Source organism: Chrysemys picta, chromosome 6 (assembly GCF_011386835.1).
Source record: "Chrysemys picta bellii isolate R12L10 chromosome 6, ASM1138683v2, whole genome shotgun sequence".
Lineage (NCBI taxonomy): Eukaryota > Metazoa > Chordata > Testudines > Emydidae > Chrysemys > Chrysemys picta.
In genome coordinates this window covers 124,488,322-124,511,339 of record NC_088796.1, presented here as the reverse complement: position 1 = coordinate 124,511,339, position 23,018 = coordinate 124,488,322, and the positions used below count along the sequence as shown (strand labels likewise).

Below are 23,018 nucleotides of genomic sequence, written 5' to 3'. Positions count from 1 at the left end.
ATACAGATAAAAGGGTGCAAACTTAAGATAACAAAAGGAAGCAGAACTGATAAGTTTACTTGGGGCTAGATATACATATCTTATTTCCTATTACCGATCTCCTGTTAATGTCCCACCATTAGCCAAGTGGGACCCATTGTTTCATACCTTAATGTTTCTCTTCCTGACAACTATATTTCAACATTTCTTATTCCTGCTTAAAGAACATACAGCATTTCTTTAATCCATTCTATTTTTACAATATAATTCATTCTACTTTCACAGCAGTTAAGTCCCTTTTAAGTCAATCACATTTAAACGTGTGCTTAAGTGTTTTCCTAAATTGGTGCCCAAAGTTACGCAGAAGTTTGTGGCAGAACTAGAAATTGAACCCAGATTTCTTGAGTTCCAGTCCAGTACCTTAATCAAAAGATGCTCAGCTCAAGCTTCTCTCCAGAGTGACTATAGCTTCTTCACCCACTCCTAATTCTGGGACCTTTTTTCATGCGGTGCCTTATGTTTAGGGCAGCCGCCCAGTTTATTTGTCAAGCAGCCTCCCTCTTCTCCTCCAAGAACCTCTTAGGGTATGTCTACAGCGCAATAAAAAACCTGTGGCCCCAAAGCTGAGCCTGGATCAATTGACTTGGGCTCAAGGAGCTTGGGCTGCAGGACTAAAAATTGCAGTGTGGACATTGGGGTGACCAGGTGTCCGGTTTTCGACTGGAACACCTGGTCGAAAAGGGATCCTGACAGCTCCAGTCCGCCCCACTGACCGGGCCGTTGGCTGCGCTGCGCAACTGGACCGGCAGGCTCCCTGCTAGCCTCCGCACCATGCGGCTCCCGGGAAGCAGCTGGCATGTCCCCCTCCAGCTCCTACGCGGAGGGGCATCCAGGAGGCTCCACACGCTGCCCCTCCCACCCTCCAAACCCTTCGATCCCCTGCCCGGAGCACCCTCCTGCACCCCGAAACCCTCATCCCTCAGCCCCACCTCTGATTCCCCTTCTACCCTCAAAACCCCTCGATCCCAGCCCGGAGCACCCCCTGCACCCCTCATCCCCAGCCCCACCCCAGAGCCTGCACCCCCAGCTGGAGCCTGACCCCCACACACACTCTAACCCCCTGCCCCAGCCCAGAGCCCCCTCCCACACTCCAAACCTCTCAGCCCCAGCCCGGAGCCCCCTCCTGTGCCCCAAATTCCTCATCTCCAGCCCCACATCAGAGCCTGCACCCCCAGCCAGAGCCCCCGCACACCAACCCCTTATCACAACCCCCTGCCCCAGCCCAGAGCCCCTTCCCGCACTCTGAACCCCTCATTTCTGTCCCCATCCCGGAGCTCGTACCCCCAGCCCTCACCCCCTCCAGCCCCCTGAGCCAGCCCGGTGAAAATGAGCGAGTGAGTGAGGGTGGGGAGAGCGAGTGACAAAGGGAGAGGGGATGGAGTGAGCAGGGGCAGGACCTCAGAAGGGGTGGGGCCTGGCCTGGGCAGGGCCTCAGAGGAGGGCGGAGCAAGGGTTTTCAGTTTTGTGCAAGTAGAAAGTTGGCAACCCTAGTGGACATTCAGGCTTGGGCTAGAGCAGTGGGTGGGAAAACTACAGCCCACGGGCCAGATCCGGCCCCTCAGGGTTTTGGATCCGGCCTGCGGATTTGCTAGCCCTGTGGTGCCGTGGGCCCTGTGCTGCTCCAGGAAGCAGCCGGCACCACATCCCTGCTGCCCCTGGGGGAGGGGAGGCAAAGGATTCTGCGCACTGCTCTTGCCTGTGGGTTCCTCCCCCGAAGCGCCCATTGGCTGGGAACGGGGAACTGTGGCCAATGGGAGCTTTGGGGGAGGTACCCACGGGTGCGCAGAGCCCTCTGCCCTCCGTCCCCCAGGGACCGCAGGGACGTGGTGCTGGCCGGTACCCGGAGCGGCGTGGGGCCAGGGCAGGCAGGCACTCCAACCCCCTGCCCTGAGCCCCCTCCTGCACTATTGCCCTGAGCCCCCTCCCGCACTGTGAACCCCCTCCTGTACCCCAACCCCCTTCCCTGAGCCCCCTCGTACATCCCACACCCCTCCTGTGCCCCAACCCCTTGCCCTGAGCCCCTTCCTGCACACTGCACTCCCTCCCGCACCCCAACCCCCTGCCCCAGCCCTACATTCATGGCCCAGCAAGCAATTTCCCCACCCCAGTGTGGCCCTCGGGCCAAAAAGTTTGCCCACCCCTGGGCTGGAGCATCTGCGCTGCAATTTTTTAGTGCCGCAGCCCGAGACCCAGTCAGCTGACTTGGGCCAGCCATGGCCGTGCCACAGGTCTTTTATTGCAGTGTAGACATACCCTTAAAGTCCAAGCAGTTTCCATGAAGCATTCTTGCTATGCTGAGTATGTCCCCGTGTGTATCGAGCTGTATTCTACCAGCTAGTTATCCAACTTGTAAAATGACAACTCTCTGGGGCATTATTCATTCTGTACATTTTGCCGGCTTACTAGCAATGTGAATCTAGTACAAGGTATTCATAATTATTATGAACAGCCCTCCAGCTCCAGCCCCTACCTCCATGGAGATCTTTAAATTAATGCAAGTGTCAGGGGGTAGCCGTGTTAGTCTGTATCTACAAAAACAACAAGGAGTCTGGTGGCACCTTAAAGACTAACAGATTTATCTGGGCATAAGCTTTTGTGGGTAAAAACCTTGCATCCGAAGAAGTGAGGTTTTTACTCACGAAAGCTTATGCCCAAATAAATCTGTTAGTCTTTAAGGTGCCACCAGACTCCTTGTTGTTTAAATTAATGTAGTTTCTGTTATCCTACATCACAGAGGTAGAGAGATACAGTAACACCTCAGAGTTACAGACACCTCCGGAATGGAGGCTGTTCATAACTCTGAAATGTTCATAACTCTGAACAAAACGTTATGGTTGTTCTTTCAAACGTTTACAACTGAACATTGACTTAATACAGCTTTGAAACTGTAATATGCAAAAGAAAAACGCTGCTTTTAGCCATCTTAATTTAAATGAAACAAGCACAGAAACAGTTCCCTTAGCTTGTCAAATCTTTTTTTAAGCTTTCCCTTTTTTAGTAGTTTATGTTTAGCACAATACTGTACTGTATTTGGTGTGGGTTTTTTTGTTTGTTTGTTTCTTTTGGGTCTCTGCTGCCGCCTGCTTGCATACTTCTATTTCCAAACGAGGTGTGTGGTTGACCGGTCAGTTCCTAACTCTGGTGTTCGTAACTCTGAGGTTCTACTATAGATGCTTCTGATACTAAGAAACATATGTACACTATTATTACAAGCATTGGTACAATTTAGGATCCTGATCCTGCAATTTAATCCACTCAAGCAGACCCTGCCAAAGGGCCCAGCCAGGGCCGTCCTTAGGCATACGCAGCTGCGTAGGGCACCATGAAATTTTGGACACCAAATTGCCCCAAATTTCATGGTGCCCTAGGCAGCTGTGTGCTGCATACGCGGCAGCACCAGCCCCGGCGACCAGCCCTATCACCCGGCCGGCACCCCCACGGGCTGCGCCCACTGCAAGGGGCAAGGCCATCCCTATGGGGGTTGTGGGGCCCCACCTCTTACCCTTCCCCCCTGCTCCGCCCCCATTCCACCTCTTCCCCCAGCGACCCAGCACTCACCGGCAGCGGCGAGAAGCGAAGCAACCCGGCCCTAGCCTGCTCCACTCTGCCAGCTCCCAGCTGCGTTGCTCCGCTTCCCGCTGCCGGTGATTGCGGGGAGATTGGGGAAAGGATCGCCCCCCCACACCAGCACGGGAAGCAGAGCAACGTGGCCCCAGCCTGCTCCGCTTCCCTTGCCCCGGCCCCAGCCGTGTCACTGGGGGTGGAGGTTAGGGAAAGATTCCCCCTGGACTCACTGGCGGTGGGAAGTGGAGTGCCGTGGCTGGGAGCTGGCGGAATAGAGCGGGCTGGGGCTGGGCTGCTCCACTTCCCGCGCTGCCGGTGAGTGCGGGGCGGGATCCCTTCCCCCAAGACTCCTCCCCTGAGTGACACAGCTTGGGCTAGGGCGAGGGAAGCAGAGCAGGCTGCTCCCAGCCCCCCACTAATCCCCCGGGCCCCTCTGGGCCTGTGGGGCCTCCAAAAGTGCCCCCCCCCCCCCAGCTCCTGCCTCCCAGACTCTGGTCGAGGGGAGGACTGGACTGCTTAGGGCATCCAAATGGCTAGGGATGGCCCTGGGCCCAGCCCTGTGGATCTAATTGCAGGATCGGGGCTGGGTTGTGCTGCAATGTGGTACAAGCTCATTTCCACCAGGCAGTGGAGAAGGGACTGTAGTGACATCTGCACATGGGCCATCCCCAGGCCTCGGCTTGGCGACTGAGGGTCCTATCTGCACGCCACAAGAGAACGGCCACGTCCTGGGTGACAGGGAGCGTATTGCAGTGGGGGCCTCCTATGACATTGGTGCAGATGGACCCACTCACAGCAACCTTGTGGGCACCAAGGGTTCAAAAATCCTGAGAACCCTGTTATTTTAAACACAGGACAGCTTGGGCTCTTTCTGGCCTCCGGCCTCACAGCCTCCCCCTGGGAGCCACGTTTTCAAGCTTCTCGCCACAGCGGCGAAGGCTAGACGCTCTTTTTTAAACTGGGGGCCAGGATTCCCCTGTGAACACAGGACGGCTGGGGCTGGGGCTCTCAGAGGACCAGCGGGGCGAGGGCTGCCGGCCCTGCCAGGGTCCTGTCCAGAGGGCAGGGCCTGGGCAGCTGGGCCCCAAGGCTTCAGCGAGGGCATGGGGGGGGGAATCACTGCCTGCCCCTCCCCAGCCAGAGACATGGGGGGGGAAGAGCTGGCTTGTGTGTGGAGGGGGGGGGCTGTGCTCCCCCTGGGAGAGGGAAGTGGGTGAAGGTGGGGGCCCTGTGAGAAGTGTCCCTTCCCCTCCCAGCATGTGTGAGGCTGGGGAGGGGGTGTGGGGGGGCGGAGCACCCTTCATAGCCCCTCCCCCTATCTGGAGCTGTGAGGGGAAAGGCCGCGCGCCCAGGGCTTGTGGGCGGAGCTAAGCTTCCCCCATGCTGGGGGCTGTGAGAGGAAAGGCCGCGCGCCCAGGGCTTGTGGGCGGGGCTAAGCTTCCCCCATGCTGGGGGCTGTGAGAGGAAAGGCCGCGCGCCCAGGGCTTGTGGGCGGAGCTAAGCTCCCCCATGCTGGGGGCTGTGAGAGGAAAGGCCGCGCGCCCAGGGATTGTGGGCGGGGCTAAACTCCCCCATGCTGGGGGCTGTGAGAGGAAAGGCCGCGCGCCCAGGGCTTGTGGGCGGGGCTAAGCTTCCCCCATGCTGGGGGCTGTGAGAGGAAAGGCCGCGCGCCCAGGGCTTGTGGGCGGGGCTAAGCTCCCTCATGCTGGGGGCTGTGAGGGGAGGGGCTCTCTGACGAGCCGTCCTCCCCCTCTCCCCCCCCCCCCCCCGCAAGCCCGGCGGGTCGATGACGCGCGGCGCGCGGCCTGAACGTGCCGAGCTCATCTATCGCGGCCGAGCCGGGCGCCGGGAGCGGGGTCGGAGCGGAGGTGAGGCGCGAGCGCGGGCGGGCGGGGAGTGTCCGGGCTCGTTCCCGCCCGCGCTGCGGGGCTCTGGCGCCATCGCAGCCGGGGGCAGGGCCCGTCCCCCGCCGGGAGATAGCCCCTCCCCTGCCACGGCGCGTCACGTCACGGCCCCGGGCGGGGGCGGGGAGAGACCCCCACACACGGCGGGGGGAGGGGTCCCAGCCCCTGCTGGGGGGGGGTGTAAAGCGAATGACCCCCACACACACCCACATACACACAGGATGGGGGGGATTCAGCCACTGCTCTGAGGGGAGAGATAAGGGACCCCCCCACACACCCACACAGGATAGGGGGAGGGGACTCAGCCCCTGCTCTCAGCGTGTGGGGGGGAGATAAAGGGACCCCCCACACACACCCACACAGGATAGGGGGAGGGGATTCAGCCCCTGCTCTCAGCGTGTGTGGGGGGGGGATAAAGGGACCCACCCACACAGGATAGGGGGAGGGGACTCAGCCCTGCCCTCAGTGTGTGTGTGTGTGGGGGGAGATAAGGGGATAGACACACACACTCAGGATTTGGGGGTAGGGGCTGGTGTTTCTCCTGGGCCCAGTTTCAGGTTGTCTATTCTTATTTCCAGCGCCCTGGTGTGATTCCAGAGGGCATGAAACTTGCCCCGTTTCCCTACTGTTTTCTCCCTGGGCTAAAGAGCACCTGAGTCTCTCCCAGCAGGTAGCGAACCCAATGCAGGATAAAGCACAGCGGGGCTGTTGTTTATTTGTTTGTTGAATATTAACAAGGGGGTATCTTTCACTTCCTGATGAAGGCCAACAGGCCCAGACTGGCTGCGGTCAAGGTGGGATGAGCTGATTTCTCATGATGAGTGCTGTCTGACTAGCTCGCCCCGATATTTAAAAGAGGGGGCTCCATTGGTCACAGCCTGGAGAGAGAAGTGGTCATTCAGATATGAAGATCCCAAACCGGTGAAGACTACATAGCACAAAGCCAACGCCTTACATTCCACTGTTAATAATTCATTATGAAAGGTGTTATACACTGAAGGCACGGAGTGTCCACCCCTCTACTTGACTTATGTGGAATTGAGCATTTTCAGAATTGAGCATTTAAGACCTATTTAATTCAATGGCAGTTTTCCCATTGATTTCAGTACTGCAGAATAGACACTTAATGCATAAAGTAAAGCTATGTAAGGTGAAGTATAAAGTTTTACAGGTTTTTACCTATGCATCCCCTGCCAAGATAGGTCTACATTCCTTGGCAGAGGTGGCTCCATTTTAATAGTAGGACAGAGAGCAGCTTCAGAGCACAGTGCGAGGAAACAGTTAAAAAGGTTTTTGCCTATATCTTCACTACCAAAAAAGGTGTTTTGTTTTTTGTTTTGTTTTGTTTTTACAGAAAGAGAGCTAAGGCACATTAGTTATCTCGCTGTAAAATCCTAATAGAGACAAGGTTCTGGAGTTTTTACCATGGTGGGTGGAGCTAGGTGAGGTCAAATCCAGGTAGGGATTATTGTGTTGACCTTGGCTAGCTACATCACAGTAGAAATTTCCTGAGAGAACTTCAAACACACACAAATCAGATCTCAACTGTCATCTCTTTTGAACCTATAAGGGAGAATAAATTTTGTCTGTGCTCTTAAATTGCTCCCTGCAATGTGTCACCCAATTGAAAGATTCTATTTCTTTAGAACTCAGAATCTGAGTACAAGGCCACCACTTATGTACAGACAAGCTTTAACTATACTGACTTGGCTGAAGTGGTGCAGCTCACCTAGTATCACTGTACCAATAACTGCCCACATGAGGGTTTGTACTGATACAAGTATATGGGTTAAAAATAATCATACCCCTAACTGAAACAGTTATATCAGTACAAAAAACTGTTCAGATCAGTCCTAATTGTTGTTTCATTGCTGAATCCAAACATGTTACAGAGGTTAAACTCAAAACTAAAAATAATGCTGCTGCGGGTTGATTGAAACTTATTAACACTAAATATAACTAGAATGCTCTTCTACAGTACGAATGCCTTTTGTTTCAGAGCAGGTGTCATAACAATCTGCCTTTGATCTCCACTGATACTTTACAAAACTATTTCTAAGAGGCCATTGCTATAGCAGGCAGTAACTGATCATTAAGTTTAAAATGTGTTGCTCTGCAGATGTGCAATCTGTCTACTTAATTTTCTACAGGTTGGTAATTATTGTGTATCTCGAGATTCTTTGACTTCTGGCATCCTCAGGGTAAATTCTTTCCTCATCTAGGGTGGGTGATCTTATCTGGATCTTAGTTGAATGGCCTTAGGATATTAAAATACGAGTTTTTTCCAGAAGGGCCTGGAAAGACAGAATACTTAATTGAACCAATACTACTTTTTAAGCCTATTTTGCATAAATAAGCAGATAAAAATCCTGTCTCAAGGGAGTTGAGACATCTGATGTTTAGAACACATAACCTGGAATAAGGAGACCTGGGATCTGTTTATGACTTTGCCACTCCTTCTCTCTGTATCCTTGGAAAAGTCGGTTCACTTCTTTGTGCCTCAGTTTCTCCAATTCTAAATAGGGGAATACAGATTCACTTTTATAAATCACTGTGAGATCACTGTTTGAAAGGCTCTATGTATTTGTAATTTATTAGTTAGACCAGAGGTTCTCAACCTTTTTCTTTCTGAGGCCCCCCCAAACATGCTATAAAAACTCCATGGCCCACCTGTGCCACAATAACTGATTTTCTGCATATAAAAGCCAGGGCCGGCATGAAGGGGTAGCAAGCAGGGCAATTGCCTGGGGCCCCATGCCACAGGGGCCCCCATGAAACTACATTGGTCAGGCTTCAGCTTTAACCCCGGCTGGCAGGGCTCAGGGACCTGGGCTTCAGCCCCATGTGGCTTTCTGCCCTGAACCCCAGGGAGCCTAATGCAGGCCCTGCTTGGAGGACCCCCTGAAACCTGCTTGAGGCCCCCCAGAGCCCTGTTTGAGAACCACTGAGTTAGAGTGGGCTGTAGTCCACGAAAGCTTATGCTCTAATAAATTTGTTAGTCTCTAAGGTGCCACAAGTACTCCTGTTCTTCTTTTTGCGGATACAGACTAACACGGCTGCTACTCTGAAACCTAACAATATCAGAGACAATCTTGAATGACTAAAGCGGTTTCATAAAAATTGCTTGCAGATTTTGAGCATGTTCTTATTTTTAACTATGACCTCTGTTTTTCATAGATGAAGGGATGTTGTCCTTCTTAGAAAAAAGTTTGAGCTGTTAAAAAAAAAAAAAACCCAAGAAGGCAGTAGTCTGTTGTAACAGTGATGTATGAATCAAGTTAATTTATTATACATCTACTAAGCATATAGGAGGAGGAAGAATTAGTCCTTATAGATTTAATTTAGCAATATAGGACTATGTGCTGTATGACCTTGGCAACAGAACAATGTTGCTAGAATTGTTGCAGGGTCCTCCCTCCACATCCTCAAGGAAAGAAGAAGTTCTCAAACATATTATACCTTTAAAAAAGGCATAACTGTTAAAGGAAATTAAATCCAAGACTACGTTTTTACTTTCACTGAGACATAGTATCGATAGCAAAGATACAGAACTTTGCAGCTGGAGAAAATGACAGTCTCTCTGAAGGATTGGAACCCAAGCTATTAAATTTCTAAAATAGTCATGAATTAATATTTGATTCCTTTTTAAATGGTGATTGGGTGTAACAGTGGTGTGTCAATCCAAATTGAAAGAATATGACTGTGGTACCATTTAATACAGTTCTGAACTTGGTTAGGAATTTATTTTATTTATTAGTGTTTATTGCCCTGACAAAACAAAGCACTGGAGTTCTGTTTAGGTTTTTTTCAGTCATACAGGCCACATCTGTGGCTCTTAATCACATATTTTGTCCCACTGACTTTTCTGCAGGATGGAGCTGTAATTGCTTTAGCATTACATATGTCATACTAAGGCATTTTTGTTCACTATACACAGGAAAACTTCACTAATGATAGGGGGAAATCCTTGGAAAGTTGCTGAATTTTGTGAATTAGTAAATAAGAGCCTGTACCTGCAAACATTGAACTACCAGAAGTACTGCTTACTGCAGTAAGTAATACCACTGTTGTACTGCACTAAGCAGTGCTAGGAGTAGAAAGCATCAGTACTGTTTGCAGGATCAGGCCCTAAGTGAATGAACACAATGAAAATGATTGTCTAATGAATTGCCAAATGTTCTTTGTTCCCTTATTTTGGCGACTAATTGAGTTTTAGTTATTAATGACACGTAATTGTTCTTTACTTTTTTTAGAAAAGGTCATTTGCATCGTAGCAACTCATTACAGCTTTGCTATTAAATGTTTGCGGAGGGGTTGGGAGAAACTGCTTTTTTTTTCTTCTGCCAAATATAAATTATGTGCATTAGTGAGCTTCCTTGAATATTGTTTCAGTGTTAGGAGAGCCCTATTTGTGTGAGGTCTTACATTTAAAATGTGGAGGAGGGGGAAAAAAAAAAAAAGGATGGTGCTTCATTGTGTGATGTAGCACAACATTTTGTTCTTCTCCACGAGGAAAAAATTTGAAACCAAGCCTTTTACTTAAACTTGACCATTTTTCCTAGTCAAGTTAGCTGGAACACATCCAGCTAAAATTGAACTGAAGGTATTACCATGCATCTACACTAGGTAAAAGGCTGGGTTTAAATTGGTTTTAGCAAGCATGTATGTTTAAACCCAGTTTAAGCAAGATCATTTTTCCTTGTCAAGACAAAGTTTATATAGAGCTTTTAGGCTTGGTTTATCCTTTCTGCATTTGTAAAAGTTGGGCTAAGAGCCTAAGGATATTTTCCAACCATTACTAAATCATCTCACTCATGTCCTTGATACACATTGTGGCCAATGGCTATTTTTTGTCTGCAGTTCACAGCCTTCTTAGCCCTGGTCTACACTACAGGGTTAGGTCGATTTTAGCCATGTTAGGTCGATTTTAAAGTAACCTCGTTCTGTCGACCTAAAATCGACTTCTGTACTCCTCCCTGGCAAGGGGAGTAGCGCTAAAATCGACCTTGCTGGGTCGAATTTGGGGTAGTGCGGGCACAAATTGACATTATTGGCCTCCGGGAGCTATCCTAGACTGCTCCAATGTGACCGCTCTGAACAGCACTTTCAATTCTGATGCACTAGCCAGGTACTCAGGAAAAGCCCCGGGAACTTTTGAATTTCATTTCCTGTTTGGTCAGCGTGGCGAGCTCAGCAGCACAGGTGACCATGCAGTCCCCCCAGAATCACAAACGAGCTCCAGCATGGAGCGAACGGGAGACACTGGATCTGATTGCTGTATGGGGAGAAGAATATGTGCAGGCAGAACACCGGTCAAAAAGAAGAAATGCTAATATATATGCCAAAAATCGCACAGGGCATGATGGACAGAGGCTACAACAGGGACACACAGCAGTGCCGCATGAAAGTCAAGATGCTCAGGCAAGTCTACCAAAAGACAAAGGAGGCAAACGGTTGCTCTGGGTCAGAGCCCCATACGTGCCGCTTCTGTGATCAGCTGCATGGCATTCTAGAGGGGGACACTACCACTACCCCACCACTGACTGTGGACACCTGCAAGGGGGGAGTCTCACACAACACAGAGGAGGATTTTGTGGATGATGATGAGGAGGAGAATGCATAGCAGGCAAGCGGTGAATCCATTCTCCCCAGCAGCCAGGATCTTTTCATCACCCTGGAGCCAATACCCTCCCAAGGCGGGATCCCTGAAGGCGGAGAAGGCACCTCTGGTGAGTGCACATTTGTAACTACGTTTAAAAGCAATAGTGTTTAATGTTTGATTTGCCCTGAAGACTTGGGATGCATTCGCGGCCAGTACAGCTACTGGAAAAGTCTGTTAACGTGTCTGGGGATGGAGTGGGAATCCTCTAGGGACATCTCCATGAAGCTCTCCTGGAGGTACTCTGAAAGCCTTTGCAGAAGGTTTCTGGGGAGGGCTGCCTTATTTCGTCCTCCACGGTAGGACACTTTACTGTGCCAAGCCAGTAGCAAGCAGTCTGGAATCATTGTAGCACAAAGCATGGCAGCGAATGGTCCTGGAATTTGGTCGCATTCAAGCAACATTAGGTCTATATCTTTCTGCGTCAGCCTCAGGAGAGTGATCTCATTCATGGTCACCTGGTTGAAATAGGGGAATTTTTGTAAGGGAACAGTAAAAGAACCCCGTTCATGCTGGGCTGTTTGTGCTTGGCTAAAAGGGATCATCCCTGAGAATAGCCACGCGGTGGGGAGAGGGGTGAAGGGATCATCCCAAATAGCCACACGGAGGGGTAGAGGGAGGTGTGTGCTGCACATCCACCCGAAAACCGCAGCCCCTCCTTTTAAATGGCAAACCCAACCGACATTGCTTGCTATGGGAAAAGAGGGTGCTGCAGTTTGAAAGCATTCTCACGTGTTATGAAGGCATTAGAAACCAAACCCGAGTACCCTTTGGCTTACCATGGCTTCCTGGAAACCGAATTCTGTTGCCCAGCCGTGTGTGATGTGTCACCATACCGGCAAGGCGCTTAATATAAAAGGCAAAATGCGACCTTGTACCTAAAGCACATGTGCTGTCTGCTGTGAATTGCTTGATTCACTGTGAAAGAGTCTCCCTTTTGTTCTCAGAAATGTATCATCTTAAATTTTACTCTCCCTTTTTATCTCCCTGCAGGTGCAAATGTTTCTATGCTCCCCCTATCATCTCCGTCCCTGAGGTTATCGTAGATTAGAAGGCGAAAAAAACACACTTGCGATGATATGTTTTCCGAGCTCATGCAATCCTCCCGCACTGATAGGGCACAGCTGAATGCATGGAGGCATTCAGTGGCAGAGTCCAGGAAAGCATTACGTGAGTGCGATGAGAAGAGGCAGGATGCAATGCTGAGGCTAATGGGGGAGCAATCGGACATGGTCAGGCATCTGGTGAAGCTGCAGGAAAGCCAACAAGAGCACAGACCGCCGCTGCATCCACTGTGCAACCGCCTGCCCTCCTCCCCAAGTTCCATATCCTCCTCACCCAGACACCCAAGAACGTGGAGGGGGAGGCTCCAGGCACCCAGCCACTCCACTCCAAAGGATGGCCCAAGCAACAGAAGGCTGTCATTCAAACAGTTTTGATTTGTAGTGTGGCTACAATAAGTAATGTGGTCTTGTCCTTCCCTCCTCCCCAACCCCACCCTACCCCACCCGGGCTACCTTACATTCTACCACCATTCTGCACTTGTTCAGCCTATAGTTGAACTGCTCCTTACTGCTGTCCAGGCTGCCTGTGTATGGCTTCATGAGCCATGGGAGCAAGGGGTAGGCTGGGTCCCCAAGGATAACTATTGGCATTTCAACATCCCCAACAGTAATTTTCTGGTCTGGGAAGTAAATCCCTTCTTGCAGCTGCTCAAACAGCCCGGAGTTCCTAAAGATGTGAGCATCATGCACCTTTCCTGACCATCCCACGTTGATGTTGGTGAAACGTCCCTTGTGATCCACCAGTGCTTGCAGCATCATTTAGAAGTACCCCTTCTGGTTTATGTATTGGTTGGCAAGGTGGTCTGGTGCCAAGATAGGGATATGCGTTCTGTCTATCGCCCCACCACAGTTAGGGAATCCCATTGCAGCAAAGCCATCCACTATGACCTGCACATTTCCCAGAGTCACTACCCTTGTTAGCAGAACGTCAGTGATTGCATTGACTACTTGAATCACAGCAGTCCCCACAATAGATTTGCTCACTCCAAATTGATTCCCGACTGACCGGTAGCAGTCAGGCGTTGCAAGCTCCCACAGGGCTATCGCCATTTGCTTCTCAACTGTCAGGTCAGCTCTCATCTTGGTATTCCTGCGCTTCAGGGTGGGAGAAAGCAACTTGCAGAGTTCCAGGAAAGTTTCGCAGCCACTGGGAATCATCCCATACCTGCAACATTATGGTCCCACCAGTCTGTGCTTGTTTGCCGGGCCCAGAATCGGCGTTCCACTGTATCAACCAGCCCCACTGCTGCCATGATGTCCCAATTCCCACAGCCTGTGCTTTCAGGAACATCTGTGTCCATGTTCTCCTCACAATTGTCCTCATGCTGCCATCTCTTAGCCAGGTTCTGCACATACTACAGTATAATGCACGAGGTGTTTACAATGCTTGCAACAGCAGCAGTGAGCTGAGCGGGCTCCATGCTTGCCGTGCTATGGCGTCTGCACGGGTAACCCAGGAAAAAAGGGGCAAAATGATTGTCTGCAGTTGCTTTCACGGAAGGAGGGAGGGAGGGGAGGCTGACGACATGTACCCAAAACCACCCATGACAATGTTTTTGCCCCATCAGGCATTGGGAGCTTAACCCAGAATTCCAATGGGCAGCGGAGACTGCGGGAACTGTGGGATAGCTTCCCACAATGCACCATTCCGTGAGTCAATGCTAGCCACGGTAGTGAGGACGCACTCTGCCGACTTAATGCGCTTAGGGGGGACATACACAATCGACTATAAAATTGATTTCTAAAAATCGACTTCTATAAAATCGACCTAATTTCGTAGTGTAGACATACCCTTAGTAGTGTGGGAGGTCCCATCACAGCTCTGCTGTCACAGTATAGTTAAAACAGGTACCCTGCTGGCTTTCAGAACAATGCTAGCTAGGTTGCATCAAACTCTCAAGAGTAGAGGTTATCTTTGTTACTTCTCTGTAGTGTGCCTGAGAGGATCATATCATTGATTGCGGTTCCCAGGTTCTACCCTAACACAAATAACTAGAAAATTTCCTACGGCTATCTTCTTGCTGCTGAAGTAGGAACCCTGATGAGTGCTTCTGATTGCTCACCAGGAAAACAAGAAGCAGAGAGGGCAAGGATGGAGTAGTGGCCCTGAGACTTGGTCCAAAAGAGGTTATTGGTGGTATTGATGATAGTGATTTCAGATTTGGAAAAGATGGAAAGCAGACTGGAAAGGATCCAGGATGGAGTTGAAGGAGAGAGATTTAAGGCAAAAGTTGTAGATGGGGGGAGAGTGTGTGTGTGTGTGGGGGGGTGTCCATGAGTTTGGATTTGAAGGGAGATAAGGCAGTAGTTGGAGTCAGTGAGAGAGCCTTTTTGAGGATGAGAACGCTCCTGGTCCCTGTAAATTCCCAAATTGCAGGATTTGCTGTGAATCTGCATCTTGCGATAGCATTGTGGTCCTGAATCTTAACTTTTATTTAAATGAAATGTTCCTTTCCTCATATTTACAAAGATATACTTGGGTCATGTTTTCAAGGTTAAACCAATAGAGCGTTGCCTTTCTAAGTATGCAGATAGCTTGAAACGTTATCTGAGAGTTACGAACTGCTCGATTCCTCTCAGTGGAGCAGCGTTTCATTGGAAACCTAATGACAATTTAGTGTTAGCACTATTTCGTTGCTGATCATTTTTGCACAAAGATCTAGTTGGTGTGCTTATCGCAATCCCAGACAGCCGCCTTCAACTCTACAGTTGCTAAAAGCCCCCGCTATTTCTTATTCATTCATTCTCCCTTATTCATTCTCCACTTCTACAATGGAATTAAGTATTGTCAGTAGAAATATCTGCAGCACATTGAAAATGTGGGGATGGCATAAACTAAATTCAGGTTTCAGAGTAGCAGCCGTGTTAGTCTGTATCCGCAAAAAGAACAGGAGTACTTGTGGCACCTTAGAGACTAACACATTTATTAGAGCATAAGCTTTCATGGACTACAGCCCACTTCTTCGGATGCATATAGAGTGGAATAAATATTGAGGAGATATATATACACACATACAGAGAGCATGAACAGGTGGGAGTTGTCTTACCAACTCTGAGAGGCCAATTAAGTAAGAGAAAAAAACTTTTGAAGTGATAATCAAGATAGCCCAGTACAGACAGTTTGATAAGAAGTGTGAGAATACTTACAAGGGGAGATAGGTTCAATGTTTGTAATGGCTCAGCCATTTGGGAAGACCAGACCATACTTAATTGGCCTCTCAGAGTTGGTAAGACAACTCCCACCTGTTTATGCTCTCTCTATGTGTGTGTATATATCTCCTCAATATTTATTCCACTCTATATGCATCCGAAGAAGTGGGCTGTAGTCCATGAAAGCTTATGCTCTAATAAATTTGTTAGTCTCTAAGGTGCCACAAGTACTCCTGTTCATAAACTAAATTAAATTTAGTATCAAGGTTTATAAAAGGGACTACTTTGCTGTGTCTATTCATATTTATATTTTCTTCCTGTTTTAAAAAGGGGAATATTTAATAATGAAGTTACCACAAACTTTGCAGTCAGTTGCAGAACTTAAATTGAGTTTGCTACAGGTACATGGGGCCTTTGGGAAGACCAGACCATACTTGTATTCTGAGAGGAGAGAACCAGAGGGAGTAGTGAGGCTAAGGAGGGGTTAAGAGTGAGGTCATGAAATAGGAAGGGGGAAGGGGACTCTGGAGCAGGTGACAGGGCTAGGGGAGAAGCCTTGCTGTTAGTGATGAGTCCTCTGAGTAGTAGGATTACTAAACTCAACTAATCAGCTGTAGAAGGTAGAATTAATGTCCAGCTGAGAAGATAATAGGCTACTGCTGCTTTAGAAATAGTGGAAATGTCTGTGACTGTAAGTGATCCCTTTTAGTATTGCTTTGCTTGCTCAAAACTTGGGGCAAACTTTCCCATCCCCTCCACTTGGGCTCATCTGACTTACTCTTGACTCATGCAGTCTGGCTAGGGCTATTATCTGCTTGTTCAGAATATAGCTCCAGCAGTAATCTCAATATTAACCTGCACACAAACCTGGATTGTAGAGGGAATGTATAAAGGTTAAAAACAAAACAACCCAGGAGATTAAATCTGGTGCAGGATGCCCATTAGATGAGACATTAAAGGCAATCCATTGTAACGTAATGAGATGTATTGTACCCTTGACATAACTTGGCCCACAGAGTACTGGACGTTAGCTCTTTGTTTTGTTAGGTATTATGCTGTTTTACCTGAGAGTTAGAAACCAGTCCGTGCAGTGATTCAGGAGTTAAACATGATTTACAGGTTCTTTAAAAAAAAAAAAAAAAGAGCAGGGGTTGGAATTAGCCAGTGGTAGATAGAAGAGCTACTTCTTATACATTAATATTTAATCCTCTTTTACCTTCACTGCCGTTTGTGTAGAGGAAGTGAAAAGTTGGTGGAGTTAGCCAATGGAAGATAGCATAGCTTCTTTTTTCATATATATTAATATTTAATCCTTTTTACCTTCACTGCAGTTTGCGTAGAGGAAAGCGAAAGGTAAGGTTTCTAATTGTATAAAAGAGAAAATAGATTTGTCATGCTGGAGACATAATTACATGGGTAGCAGTGGTAACCCCTTTCTGGCACGAGGGGAAGTAGAGCTCCTGTTTTGGGGCTTAATTGACCAGGTCAGGTCTCTTATCCCATAACTAGTTTGAAGTCTTGAGTTTAAAGCACTGAAGCACCTGAAGGAAATAGGGTGACCAGATGTCCCGATTTTATAGGGACAGTCCCGATATTTGAGGCTTTTTCTTATATAGAAGCCTATTACACCCCCACCCCGTTCCGATTTTTCACACTTGCTGTCTGGTCACCCTAGAAGGAAACTAGTTCCTGACTGACTGATAGTATTTTGCAGCTGGCATAGTCAAAGCCTCTACATGTCACACGTGTGGTTTTTCAGGGGAAACTCGGTGCAATTGCTCTATAAAATTCCAGTTTGAGAAATGTTTCTGAGAAACATATTGAAAAAAGCTAATTGAACTGGCCTGTTGTGTTTTGCTTAAACTTACAGGAATAGGTTTAAAAATAAATCCTAGATTTGGTAGCCTGGTGTGTTCTAGCATTTTCCATTACCCTTTTAATAAAAAGAACTGACTTTAATGCCAAGTAAATGATATAATGTCTACCACTGACAGCCTGTGTTGTAAAGTTGCTCAGTTCATTTTTATTTTTCTACTTCATGTTTGTTTAAATGTGATAGCTTTTCATATGTGTCTTTGAATGGTCAAACTTTGTAAACACAGAAAACTTTTCCAGCTGCACTTGAAATTGGGCAAGAAGAAATCTAACTCTTAAGACTCTAAAGAATTTCAGAAGGATAGTAAAAGTCTACTTTGAAGGATTGCATAACGCTAGCTTATTGCACCAAGCTGCCAAATGGAGGGTCAGAGTTTGAATCCCATTGCCTTTCATTTAATTAATCAGGGAGTGGTGGTAACATTCTTAACTCTTGTGGGTAGTGCTTTGTGCTACTGACATGGAGCCCCTAAGCAATGCTCTGGAGGGGGTCTGAAATTCCTGCCATTACATAATTAAGGAATCTGACCTGGAGAAGGGCTGGTGCTTGTGCCCAGATAGATAGCAGAGATATTCGGTTTGGCAGAAGGAAGCAGTCTTTAAAAAGTGAGTGTAAAATCAGTCCTGCTCTGGTGCGGTGAGATTAAAGGCTCTGTCTGCCTGGGAACTCACTGCCTGGCTCTTAAAAGGGCCCAACCATAGGGGTAGTATGTGTGAGAGAAGCCACAGAAGGAAGTTAATTGGCATACCTGTATAGCTGTACATGCCCAGTTGTTCACCTATTTATCAAAACGGAACAAAAATGTTTTTTAAAATGTATTCTGTTTGTGATTCAGTTAAAGTTGAACAGTCTGTTTCTGGATCATTCTGGAAAAGTGAAACTTTTTGTTTGACGTGCTATTACACAAAAATGAAACACTGAGAAATGTAGGAGATGTTGAGTTCCTAGTTTTCATAATTTGTCAAAAGGACATTATCATTTTAAAAGCTATCCAGTTTCAAGAAGTGTGTTAAAAGTAGCTTTCAGGTGGTGCACCTGTTACCAAGTTTCCCCTGCCTATTTTTGTGTTTTCACAACCACAGTTTTCTATTTCTACAAAGTATGTCTCCTCTGTTGCTGTGTGTAATATCCACACAAACAGCAGGGCAAACTGACCAATGAACTCTTATGAGGAAACAGTGAAACTGAGGCTATGTCTGCACTCCTACTTTTGATAGTATAATTTATGTTGCTCAGAGGTGTGAAAAAACACCCTTCTGAGCGACATGAGTTACACCAGTGGTTCTTAACCTTTACTGCAGCCTGCACCCCTTTGGTTCTCAAAATATGTTCTTGCACCCCTTCTCAAAAATCATTGAAGTAGGTCAATTCTTTAAACCTAGATATATCATAAATATATATATATATATATATATGCGCCACATCATCATCTGTGCATGCATCAAGAAATACCCTGCAACGTGGCGGTACACTGTATTTTGTAGCGAGATAATTTCACTACTTAAAAAAGTGAAAATAATTTTTTTGTTTGTATATTACAGTAATCGTTAAAAAACGCATAATAATAAATAGGTAAGTTTGATGAAACAAAGTAGTTGTACTTACGTGCCTGTGCTTAATTTGTGTTTTTGATGATTTACCTTCTAAAAAAATCTGGCCTGTCTTGCACCCCCAGAAAGGGCATCTTACGCCCCCAGGAGGTGCGTGCACCCAAGGTTAAGAACCACTGAGTTACACCGAGAGAAGCGCCGGTGTGGTCAGCGCTATATCTGCGGCAGAGCATTTCCCACCGACAAAGCTACCGCTTCTCATTGGGGTGGTTTAATTATGTCGAGGGGAGAGCCTACTCCTATCCGTATTGAGCGGCTACACAAGAGACCTTACAGCGGTGCAGCTGCATTGGTACAGCTGTGCTGCTGTGAGGTCTCTAGTGTAGACCTATAAAGTGGTATGCATCGGCAGTACAGTATTTGACTGCATTTACAGAGAGCCTCTGCACAGTAACTGAAAACTAAACTCTTCATTCAGGATTTTAGGAAACTGTAGGGACTCAAACTAAGGTTGGGAAAAGCCATCTGCCAATGAAGATAAACTTTAAAAGGCAGCAACTTCAGATGAAGAGATGGCTTTGCTAGAAGCAAGTCTGCTGATCTTAATTTCATTAGTGATGAAACCAGCAAAAACTCAGTTTCTATGAGCGTTCTGATCTAATTAGCTTGATGTTATACTGTGAGTGTTCATGAACTATCAGGAGTGAGTGCTCTCAGGACTCAAGTTAACAGAAGCGGGATTTGATATGGAGCAGTGAGGAAAAGAGGTCTGCGACACCTCAGGAAGGCATAATAGAAGGAAGTATTTACCTAATATGTTAGTATGAAGCCACGAAAACTGAGTCACTTCTGTAGGAGGATATAACTTCCTTATTTGGCTATTAGTTAGCAAGAGATTGAAACGATGTAAGAGTTTCTGGGGAGGAGGAGATTTATTGAGCAATGTGCACACAGTGAAACTCTGAGGACAAAAAGAGATCACTCTTCTAATGTAATGTAAATATGACAGACTTCCCAATATTTGTTCTGTAGTTTGGAAGTGACAAGTGACCTTTTGACAACAAGAGACTAATGGTGTGTAGGTGCGGTCAGAAAACATTCAGGGCCTGATCCCACAGCCCTTTAACTCTTTGTTAACTTTTCAGGCCCTTGGTAAGCATTTAATTAAATGTACATGCCTATTACAAGTTGACTCCTTTAAAGCACTCATGACCTAGGTGGCCAGGTACACTGTGTGCAGTGATGTGAATTCAAGCATCTTGTAGATTTTTTCCTTTCATGACTTCTAGCGTTATGCCTTTATTTTTCTCCTCTGTGTCAACACTTCTGCACCAAACTGTGAGCTGGCACCTTTCTCAGCCCTGTTCTACAGACATTCACTGAAGGTTTCCTGCCTCAGGACTGCTCAGCCTTTACCTCTCCCCAGAGGCCACTCCTGCCTCCTTTATATCCAGATTGGGGTAACGAGTCTTCAGTGGATTTGACTAACACACTGAACCCTTTCCCAGCAGGCTCAACACCTGCTAACAAGGTGAGGGGGGTTGGGTAAACCCTACCAGCCTGTTGTGTGTGAGACGGAAACTCAGATTTCCCTCTCTGTGTTTTCTGTGGATGGTTTTCCCATGGGATGAGAAGGAGGTTCAGCCCCTAAACACAATAGAGCCCCAAGATCTGAGTTCCACACTGTCTTTGGAGCCTCTGGCCCACTCCTGTTCACTCCGGTCTCCACAGCAGCGCAGCTCCAATGGAGAATGAGAGGAAAATGCCTGTCGCCTTTTGCTCACCCTCATGGATCTGTGGAAGCCCACTCTGGAGATCCAGTTCCGCAAGTGTTTCCTTTCCCCAGTCCAGAAGTTCACTGTGTTTTCATCCCCTTTGCTTACATGGATGATTCCTGGCCAGTGTGTTCTGGTGTTAAAGATTCTGGAAACTTTCTGAGGCTATCTCCTCTACTGTAAATTTAAAATGTGAGCTAGAATAAGGGTCAGAAGATTTCTGATATATGAAGATCTCTGAACTGAGCCCCAGTCAGTGAGCTGACACTTAACTGATCTTCCTTTTCTGTTGTGAAGGGGAGGTTCAGAGTAGGAAAATTAGTGGTACAAAATTTGTCTTGTTTTGTGAAGCTTGTCATTTAAACTCATAAAATACTCCATTACAACGTTACACCAGTATAAGGAATAATCCGATCATTCTTTTTACTTTGTCTTGTTCGTGAAGCTTGAACATCTGTTGAAAAAAAAGATCAGATGTAATGCCAGTTTATTATATACAATAAAGTTAGGGGACTGTGTCCTGTACTTGCACGTGTGTGTCAGGGGAAATAGGAGAGAACTGAGTATCTAGTAGTAGCTGAAGATTGATAAGAATCATGATGTTTTAGAGCCTGATTCTGACCGCAAGCTGGTTTTACACTGGTGTAATTGCATTGACTTCAGTGGAATCACTTCTAACTTACATCAGTGCAAATGAGATCACACTCATAGTTATAAGCCTGGTTTAGTGGCAGCCCCTCACTGACATAGTGTTTCTGCGCTGCTCATAAAGGAGTTGATGCCTCATTTTTAGGAGCTACTTTCTTCTGGTGGTCACACAGTGTCTTTGTTAGTGTAGCCCTGGGTATCTCCCAAGAGTCCTTTCCATTATGGGGTTTTGGGATATGACTGTCACCCAGGAAGATAATATTAACTTTGCACTTAATCTGACCATTTCAAAGCATTTTGCAGGCTTTTAATTGCAATTGAACCTCACAATGTGTTTGCATCATTATCTCCATTTTAAAGGCAGGTAAACTAAGGTTCAGAGGTATTAAAACCTAAATTTTTCACAAGCGTCCACAAATTTTGGATGCCTCAATTTTTGAATGCCCAACTTGAGACTTTTTGGGCCTGATATTGAACAGAACTGAGCCTCCACAGCTCCCATTTTAAATCAGGATAGCGCCACATCTCTGAAAATCAGACTTTACATCACTCAAACTGGGCATCCAAAATTAGTGGAAAATGTAGGCCTTCGTGACTTCCCCAAAGTTACATATCAAGTCTGTGTCAGAGCTAGGAATAGAACCCAGGAGTCCTGACGTTCAGCTCCTTGCTTTAATCACTAAACATCTGTTTCCTTTGTGAAAGCACATATGCGCGTGTGTGAACACACACACAATCTGAGATTATACCTATAATTGAAAGCATGTTTTTCCCAGCCAGGTACCTGTTATCTAAATGGTAATCTTTTGATCAGTTAGCACTTGTCCAAATTTCCACGCTGGAATTAGCATAGCATTCTGCCGCATGTCTTTCATTATTTAAGCATGCAATTTTATGGCCGTACAGAAAAATATTAATCTTTGCTTTTTGTTGTTTCAGGAACTGTATTTCAAGAATCTTTCCAGACAAAAACAAATCATGGAGAAGAATGGGAACAACCGAAAACTTCGGGTTTGCGTTGCTACTTGCAACCGAGCTGATTATTCAAAATTAGCTCCTATTATGTTTGGCATTAAGGCGGAACCACAGTTCTTTGAGCTTGATGTCGTGGTGCTTGGCTCCCATCTGATTGATGACTATGGGTAAGATGGAAACTTGCATCTCTGCCATGTTGTTAGTGGCAAATCCTTGCCAACTTGAGATCCCGTATAAAGAATGGTACGTTAGTTATCGCTTAGAGAAGCGGGAAATGTTCATCCTTAGGACTGGATTTTGGGACCCACTTATGTTCAACCAAGTATTGTTTCAGATCTGATACATTAGATCGTGTTATCCATTAACATTCGGTAAAAGGGAAAATGCCCTTGTTAGGGTGCTCATTTCTCTTTCAAATCAATCATTAATAATACCAAACTTAGTGAGAACTCAGTTTTTCTCCGACAGTACTTACTTAGCGCCTCCTAACTGAGGATCTGAGCACTTTGGCCAGGGTTTTCCAAGATGACTGAAAGTCACTGGGAATTGAGCCCAACTCTCTCAGGCTACATCTACACTACAGCACCTACATCGGTGCCGGTGCAGCTGCACCTCTGTAGAGCTTGTGGTGGTGACATTCTAAGTCGACAGGAGAGAGTTCTCCCGTTGCCTTAATAACTCCTGCCTCCATGAGAGACAGAAGAGCTTTTCCCGCCAACATAGCGCTGTCCACACTGGCGCTTAGGTCGGTGCAACTTGCGTCGCTCAGGGGTGTGGATTATTCACCTACCTGAGCGATAGAAGTTATAACGGA

The 23,018-nt window shown here is 47.1% G+C and overlaps 1 protein-coding gene across 5 annotated transcripts in view; it reads left to right on the top strand.

Moving 5' to 3' along the window:
* The window catches only part of GNE (glucosamine (UDP-N-acetyl)-2-epimerase/N-acetylmannosamine kinase), a 77,641-nt gene that overhangs the window by 14,314 nt on the left and 40,309 nt on the right, over positions 1–23,018 (top strand). The window contains exons 1-3 of one of the 5 annotated variants that reach the window (XM_065549780.1): positions 5,245–5,471; positions 6,086–6,177; positions 22,169–22,371. In XM_065549780.1, coding sequence (XP_065405852.1) covers positions 5,390–5,471; positions 6,086–6,177; positions 22,169–22,371 — 377 coding nt within the window. In that variant the 5' untranslated portion in view covers positions 5,245–5,389. Of the gene's footprint in view, positions 1–5,244; positions 5,472–6,085; positions 6,178–16,542; positions 16,734–18,814; positions 20,338–22,168; positions 22,372–23,018 lie in introns of those variants that run through there. The other 4 variants (XM_065549781.1, XM_008174420.4, XM_008174421.4 and 1 more) reach the window with 4 other exon arrangements.